Genomic DNA, 8,581 nt, shown 5'->3' on the forward strand with positions numbered 1-8,581 from the left:
TGAGTAGGGTAAACCCCCCAGACTCTGAAGCCAGCTTGGGTGAGGGTTGGTTTCGAGAATTTGGAACTGGACTCTACCTGGTAACATATTGAGTAGGGTTGGTTCAAGGTCAGTTCCATTTGGTTCCAGGTAGAACTGACCCATTTGCTCACTCCTAATTACACTTATTCCTTGTGATTAAATACCTGCATTCAGCATTGCCTAGACTTGGGAAGGGGAGTAGGGATCTAATGCATGTCCACCTGTCTGGAAGTCTGTCATGGCAAGACGGAAATAATGGACATGGGGCACATCCAGAATCAGTATTTACTATTAAATAAAATAAGCATCTTGTGAATTTTATCACCGTATAGCTAGAAACATTTATCGTCATCATCTAAGCCTTGTTTCCTGATCCATCATTCCATTCCAGCCAGTGCCATATCCTTTGGTAAACTTAAACTATGGGCCCATGCATCATTTCTCGCTACTCCAACCCATGCCCTTTTTGGTCTGCTCCCAGCTCTTCTAGCCCCTTCATCTTGTAACATATATACCTAGGAACATTCTATAAGAAAAATAGGGATTCTATATGTATGTTAAATGTTCATTTATATAAAATAAGCATGAATAAAGAGGAAAACCATACATGGAAGTGTCACTATGGTGCCAGAATCCAACAAATGTCTGACATGGTGATGCATAAGTCAAGAAGCCAAAACCAGAAATTTCTAAAATTTCCTGTATTTTTGTATGCTTAGGTGTCAGGGGTATTTTGGTAATATTAGATGCTATCTATGGCCTTGGGAATTTGATTTTCCTATTGATAGTTAGTTTGTGTTTAAAGTTTCAAGTTACTGGATAAGTAGTTAGGAGTAGTTTCCTTATGATAGTGGCAATGATAAAACTTTTGTCTCTCCTAGTTCTAGTAGGATTCACAACCCCCATGGTATCTATATATTTGTCTAGACTCTAGAGTAAAAAAACGTGGTGGTTGATATTGGAACGGTTTTTCTGCATATCATGCTTGTAGTGAGTGGTTCTAACCCTAGAGTGATTTTAGGTACCCTATTAAGTGATTCCAAGTTTTCTCTCTTCTTTCTCTCTCTATCTTTTCTTTAATTTTGCAAGCAGCCATTACAACCATCAACAGAGATAAGTTCTTCACCAAAAGATATTCATTTAACATTCTCGAATGGCTGGAACTGATCTAAGTGATCTTTCAGTTATTTTTCATCAAAACTTAAAGTTTTCCAATTCCAGCTGTTTTCATCTTTCTATGCTAAACCATCTCCAATTGCTTCCATACTCAGGTGCCCCATGTAGGTCTTTTAAAATTTTTATCCTTCCAAATCTCATCTCAAAATTCCACCTAGAACCCTAGATTTCATAGCACCAAGGTTTTATTAACAAAGTAGAATTTGCATCCTCTTATGAAAGACATCCCAAACCTCTACTACCTATAAAATTCATCAAAAGTCTCCTATCCTACACCTATTTTCCTTATTTTGAAGTTTTTTACCCTCTTGGGAGTTGGGGCAAATCTGTGATTATTGTAGTTAGACCCCAAGACTTTTCATAACCTAACCAGTCTCCACTTGTGATGAACCTTGAATGAATAGCTTTTACAATGTACCTTAAATATACCATCAAATGCTAACCCTATAGCTGCTAAAACTTTCTTTTATCCTCATACAATTCCTACCTAGTTGAGATTTCACCTTCAAAAGATTTTGGCTCTTTGAGACCTTGGCAAACCCTAACACAGCACATTCTAATGTACTATCAGAAAGCATTACCTAGCTCTTAGGCTGTATTTGGTTTGAAGGAAAAGGTAAGGATATAGGTTTCCCTACCTCTCCCTACCTTTTCCTTCAAACCAAACAACAACCTTAGATCCCACTGCCATTGAGTATAGGGTATCTGCAATTTGTTTCAGTCTCAACTATACCAACACTTGAACCTAAAGATTAAGGTAAGAATAACAAGAAGTGAAAGTAACTATCTAGTAGACCTAGAGAGAAATGTGATAGGGCTAGAGAATGCATTTTTAATCAAAGTCACTATCCAGGACTATGGTTGCCCACTGAGACACCCTCTACTTCATATAGGATGGTAGCATTTTCACCATAAAAGAATGCATAAGTTTTCAAATAGAGCAAAACTAGTAGTTAAAAGAATAATCTATTAATGAATTTTGTTAATATATTGTGATATACAATGATGATTATAATATAGCGTGGTACATATATCAGCATACATAAAGAACCCATGCAATACTTTAGCAATATACTAAAAATTTTACCATTAGATGGATAACATATCAATGATCTTGCAAAACTGTACACATCAGCTGATAAGTTCCAATACATACAAAACATAGTTGTTAATTCTCCAGTGAGGACAAAATTAAGCATTACCTATATCTGTATTCCCTTCTTTACAAGGTATAAAGGTATCATAAATCATAACCACTTCTAAGCAATGCTTTTATTGCACAAGAACTGTAATGGCATAGGAATATTTGCATTGATGTTAGCTTACCATCATATCAGAAAGGGGCATCTTAACTTTTGTGAGCATAATTTCACAGTTCTTGGCCCGGTTTAGGTCAATCTGCAGAGAGTAGTAATTTTGCTTGTTAATGAAATATATGACAACAGAAATAACCTAATGGCATTCTCAAAAGCTCTGATCAATTTTTAGGTAGTAAATCAACCAATAGTTGTCATCAACTAGGAAAAAGAAGTATAAGAGAACCCCAAGTGGTGCAGAACCAAATGTTGACAAAAGTGAAGTCAAACCCATTCCTCCTGGATTTATATGGGCATTCTAGTGGCTGTCATGATGGACCAATTATCAGATTTTCATGAACCTGACGCATTCAGCAATACCTAAGAAATGAGCGAGTTGCTCCAGAGGCCTACAACATTGAGTCCATCCCAGCAAGCCCAAGAAATTGATTTCCAACTCATGTGGACCCCATTTGATATGAAAATAATCCAATCTCAATCAATGCAAAATTTGATTGGATCGTCAAGATTTGCTGGATACTTGAAACATTTAGAAGATTCATTTTCTAACAAGTATTTCTTTTTTTAGTTCATTGATTAGGAAAATAAATATATCATGGAGCACAAAAGATTAGCGCTATAAATCCACAAAATATATTAACAAAATTGCCCCTATATGAAATATTTAGAGCTATAAAAGTTTTAAATGCATAACACTAACTTGTATCAATTACCAGGTGAACTTTATCTGGTTTGGATCCAAGAGATTTGCGTCTTCCAGATTTACCCCCTGAGCCATCAACCATATTTGGAACCGTGGCAGCGAAAAGGCTCTCAAGTTCTGACACATCAAATTCTGACGCACTAACATACAAAGGTCACCATATTAAATATGAAAACCAAAAGGTAAAAGAAAAAGAAAACCATTAAAACTAAAATGCAGTATCCATAAAACAAAATTAGAAAAATTGGTTATGACACCAATCTGATAGTATTGAAATACATGGATGCATCTAAATCCAATAAATGTACTAGAATCCTGTGAGAACCTTTCATAACCATGGTGCTAGAAATGAAAACCAATATGATCCATGAGATCTAAGACTAATTGCAAATCCATATGGCCAGAGATGATTACAATACATTTGAGGCTCTTCATATCTCTGTAGTTCGGCCCATAAGCTTCCTTGCACCGCTCTTGTTACCTTAACCCAGTGCAGTGGCTTCAATAACGATCTCCGAGGTGCTGAAGCAGGTGACCCCTGATAACCAGGGCCAATAGAACGACTAAGCCCACGGCCTCTCCCAGAAGTTGAACTTTTTGTATCAACAAGAGAACCAACAGCATTTGGTCCTTTAGTCCCAATAGGTGGAGGTGGAGGTGGAGGTGCACCACCTGGAGGTCTAGGTGGGGCAGGCAGCTGAGGTGCTCGAGCTCCAGGGGGTGGAGGTGGAGGTGGTGTTCCATGCATTGGAGGTGGTGGCGGTGGAGCTCCACGTACAGGAGGAGGTGGAGGTGGAGTACCACGAGTAGGAGGTGGAGGTGGAGGAGGAGCACCACGAGTAGGAAGAGGTGGGGGAGGTGGAGCACCGCGTATGGGAGGTGGTGGTGGTGGAGGTGGAGCTCCACGTAAAGGAGGAAGAGGTGGTGGCGGTGGAGCTCCACGTAAAGGAGGAGGTGGTGGTGGAGGTGGAGCTCCACGTAAAGGAGGAGGAGGTGGTGGTGGTGGAGCTCCACATAAAGGAGGAGGAGGTGGTGGTGGTGGAGCTCCACGTAAGGGGGGAGGAGGTGGCGGTGGTGGAGCTCCACATAAAGGTGGTGGGGGGGGGGGAGGTGGAGGTGGAGGGGCAGCCATTCTAACAACACTTTGTCTAAGGGGAGGAGGAGGTGGTGGTGGTGGTGGTGGTGGAGGAGCAGCAGTTGATCCAATTATGTTTCTCATGGGAGAAGGACTTGATCCTTGAGGAATCACCCCAGAATTCAGAGTTGGAGGACATGGTGGTGGAGATGGGGATGGATTAAAGGACCTAATTGAATCCCGTATAGGTGGAGGAGGAGGGTGAGGGGGAGGTAATGATGATGATAGATAGGGACTAGGTGCATTATCCATGGATTCTGAAGGTATGACAGAATCAACTTCATGAAATTCAACAGATGATTCAGGAGGATCATCAGATGGGACCACAACCTCAGCACTAGCAGTAACAGATGGAACAACATTAGTTTCACCTGCACTACAATCATTTGAAAGGGCTGCAATCTCTAGAGCAGCTGGTGCACTGTTATATCTTGATGGAGGATGAGATATTACACGCATGGGATTAGTATATGAACTGTTGCTTGGGGGGATCCATCGAGAAACTGTCTTTGATTTTGCCTGTTTTACAAAGGTGTTCTCAGGTTCTTTCTGTTTGGTCTTTTGTTTAGCTGCAACTGGACCTGAAGCTGGTTTTGTGTATGAAGTTGGTTGCTTCTTTAATATGGGTGGCAGTAATTTTTCAGGCTTTTGCTGAGGAACTTTGGAATCTGACTTCTTTCGGGCATCAATGTTCTCTGTGCTCTCTTTTTTATCCATTTCTACCAATTTACAAGGCACATTAGTAGTCAGTGCTTTGGTTTCTAATTTGCTCTGTGCATCAGTAACTACTGCTTTGGTTTCTAATTTGCTCTGGACATCAGCAGCCACTGCCACAACCTCTGACTTTTGCATCCCATCATTCAAGATTCTGTCCTGAATTTTGTGCACATTAGAATCATACTTTTTTTCTTGTTTGTAACTCTTGGCTTTCAATGATTCAACAGTTCGAACAGTAAACTCTGCCTCTCCATCCTGTTTGTGATTGGCATCATCAAATGCACTTTCTTGAGCTCCATGCATGTAAGAATCGCCTTTCCCATCCTGCCCATCTACATTGCTAAAAATCTCCTCCACCTCGTAGAACTCCTCTGTTGTACCTTCTGTTTCATTCCCATCTTCATTTAACCCTCCTGTTGTGATATTAGACCCAACTGCATCAGTGTCCGAAAAGAGTACCTGATTCAGAAATAAGTATGGATTCAATCCCTACATTTCAGGGAAAGAACAATCCCATGGAAGAAAAACAACCACCTACCTCTGCCTTGAAGTCCTTTGGAAATTGGTCCTTAGCATCCCATAGAATATCAACTTCATCACGGTTGAGCATCAATATATTTGATCGGATAAACGCTGTGTTGAACATAATTCTGAACATCATCTCCTCGCGTAAGAGATCATCGTCCAAATGGATGCACTCGAGAACCACATCCCCTTGAACACGACAATGAATACCTAGTTTCACAAGAGCACAATCTGCCTGCAGTTGCACACCAGAACTCTTAGAACTCCAAGGAGATCTAAAATTCAGTTTTCAGATATGTAAAAACAGAATGACCTGTCGGTAGTGGCGAATGTGTTTCTTTGTCTTTGAAGTTGAAAATAAAATTGTTGAGCTTCTGCTGTTTACAGCTGAAGGGTCTTGACCATAAACACGAACTGCAGGCCTGCAACCCCCTCCCCCAGTGAACATGGGAAGGACTCTAAGAATAAGACAATCCAATGTCAGTGGTGTATCTAATGGAGGCAAATCTGACCCAAGGCTTCTTCTGGAGATGTATTGGAGATATCTCAAATGTGAAGGTTGTGGGTTTAAAGGAGACAACAGATGGAGGAGTTCCCTAGGAGCTTGCTTGTACACCATTTCCAGAGTCTTCTGTTCCCCAGTGTACTGTTTTCTGTATAATAGGAGACCTGCAAGCATAAAGGCAAGAACAGGCCATCCTCCTCTCTCACAGTGCATCAGAAGCACATTCTGTTGCCCTTCCAATGACAACCAGCTCTCACTTGAACGCAAGAAGTGGTGGATCATTTCCAATGGTAATAGAGGACATCCTTCATATTGCCGAGGGTAATCCATAACAGTCATGGCATACTGAGACAGTATGTCTGAAATTTGGCTCCTCCTTTCTCCCTCCCTGAAGTTAAATACCATGAATGAGGCATCAGGGAACTGGTCTTGTAACTGTGCTACAATCCCACTTATGTAAACCTTGTACTCATCCTCTTCCGGAACATCCGTTGAGAAGCAACAGTCAAATACTGTGGCACAAAAATCACCAACAGCCAGAATTTGATTTATATTATAGCAAAATATGTCTCCAAAATCTACAATATATATATATAAGGTAGAAAATGAAAAAAAATAATATTTTCAAATATTGAAAGTCTAAAAGTGGATCTAAAGGATAGAGTTATTTTTTCCTTTTCATTTTTTGCAGTCGGGAGCGAAACAAAAAGGCCTGTATGTTTCTTCAACACAAATAAAATGATTAACAAATCTGCATACCAAATCCTTCCATGCCAAATGTCAAAATTTTTAATTACTATGAAAAAACACCAAAAGCTAGCATCCAAATGCAGATTAAATAAGTAAATAAATAACAATAACATTTACAGTTCAAAAAGTCCGGTGAATTTAGCACAAATCTTAAATTTCCCAGTGATTCACCAGAGCCTTTTCCTGTAGTGATGACAGCATAAAGAACTCAATAGCATCCCAGAATCCCCCTTTAAGTCCATAAACGTCTTCACTTATCCTCCTTACCGAATCTTGGAATCTCCAACAATTACACAGAAAATGTAATATAGCAAGAATTGCCAATACAAGCAAACTCCAACAACTCTACTCCAGTACTACCCAAAATACTGTGGGAATATTTGAACATTTTACGGATGAAAAAATGTCTCTTCATTTTCTACACCGAATATCAAAAATTCCAGCAAGCGAATCCCGAAACACAAAGGAGAATAAAAAAGCGTATAAAAACGCAATTATACGCCCCGGATAGCCGGGACCAACATTGAGTAATGACCATTTGGAAGTAATTAGCAGCACTTCCTTTCTAGAAGACCAGGGATTCCCAAAAACACATAAGTTTGGTGATCTTACTGAACAGAGAAGAAAAGAGCAAAACACATACCATAAACTCTCTCGGAGATCTCCAGAAGCCGATCGGGTGGCTTCCGATAAAACAACCTTCTGAACAGCGCCATCTTCGGGCGCTGCTGCTGCCTGGATCGGATCCAAACCGGTAACTTTTCACCGGAACTCCTTCCAGATCAAACCGATTACAAGGCGAACAGATCTCTACCAAAAATAATAATCGAATTACGGCAGTCGAAATAGAGTTGCGAGAACGAAAGAAAAGAAATCAAAGAGAGGAAAAAAAAAAGCGGTAAAAGTACGAGTAGAGATACTCGCTCTAGAGTTGAATGGTCGTTCTGCAGAAATTGGAGAAACACATAGGAGTTAGATCATATCTCTCTTTTTCCTTCACATGGAGAGAGAAAAAGAGATGAACGAAGTGGACTGAAAAAGAGACAGCCTTAGACCTGCAACCTTGGTTGGCTTTTATATATCTCCACTAAAGAAGACACGTGGCAACCATGACACGCATGGAGGTGGAGAACTAGAAAGGAGAGAGAGGTATTGCAGGTCAGGGGTCCGGACAAGCGGAATGTGGAGGGAAAGGCGCATGGGCCTTGTGGGAGACCCTTTTATACTTGCTGTAAAAAAAAAAAAAAAACTAAAGACGGCAACCGCACCTGTTATTCATCATTTCGGTCTCGTGGCTTCATCAGCAGAGAAGAGAAAAGAGAGAATTACAGTTTGCTTGTTCTTTCTTGTTTTAGGCTTCTAGCGGGTGATGTCGATCGACTGACGACTAGAGTCAAGAGTTGTTGTTGTTGTTTGCGACCCGAACCCTGGCGTTTCGTGTCCGGCCCGCTACTGCTACAGTCTATAGGTTTGGCGTCGACCGGAACCCGAAAGTTCTGCTCGGGCTGTTTTTTTCGGGTTACTTGGCAGGTGGGTGAAGTGTCAGAAACTCAACTGAGACATTTCTTTCTTTCTTTTCTATTCTTTTTCTAATGATAATTAAGAATAAAAAGATTTTCAAGGCAATTTCTGCGGTGCCAGAAAGATGCCATACCGTAAAAACTTTGATCGATCAAACACTGAGAGTATGGGATCCATCAAACACTCCCTTATTAATTTTGATGAATGGTAGT

General features: G+C 40.5%; 1 protein-coding gene across 5 annotated transcripts in view; it reads right to left on the reverse strand.

Moving 5' to 3' along the window:
- The window catches only part of LOC104603037 (formin-like protein 20), a 29,135-nt gene extending 21,162 nt beyond the window's left edge, over nucleotides 1–7,973 (reverse strand). For 2 of the 5 annotated variants that reach the window (XM_088901072.1, XM_088901071.1), the window contains exons 1-6: nucleotides 7,492–7,960; nucleotides 5,907–6,610; nucleotides 5,607–5,828; nucleotides 3,636–5,527; nucleotides 3,227–3,356; nucleotides 2,524–2,595 (exon numbers count right to left, since the gene is read on the reverse strand). In XM_088901072.1, coding sequence (XP_088757198.1) covers nucleotides 2,524–2,595; nucleotides 3,227–3,356; nucleotides 3,636–5,527; nucleotides 5,607–5,828; nucleotides 5,907–6,610; nucleotides 7,492–7,564 — 3,093 coding nt within the window. In that variant the 5' untranslated portion in view covers nucleotides 7,565–7,960. Of the gene's footprint in view, nucleotides 1–2,523; nucleotides 2,596–3,226; nucleotides 3,357–3,635; nucleotides 5,528–5,606; nucleotides 5,829–5,906; nucleotides 6,611–7,491 lie in introns of all 5 variants that reach the window. The other 3 variants (XM_088901070.1, XM_088901073.1, XM_088901074.1) reach the window with 3 other exon arrangements.
- Nucleotides 7,974–8,581: the final 608 nt, after the last annotated feature.

The sequence above is a fragment of the Nelumbo nucifera genome, chromosome 3, assembly GCF_055504915.1.
Source record: "Nelumbo nucifera cultivar China Antique chromosome 3, China Antique-T2T, whole genome shotgun sequence".
Classification (NCBI taxonomy): domain Eukaryota; kingdom Viridiplantae; phylum Streptophyta; class Magnoliopsida; order Proteales; family Nelumbonaceae; genus Nelumbo; species Nelumbo nucifera.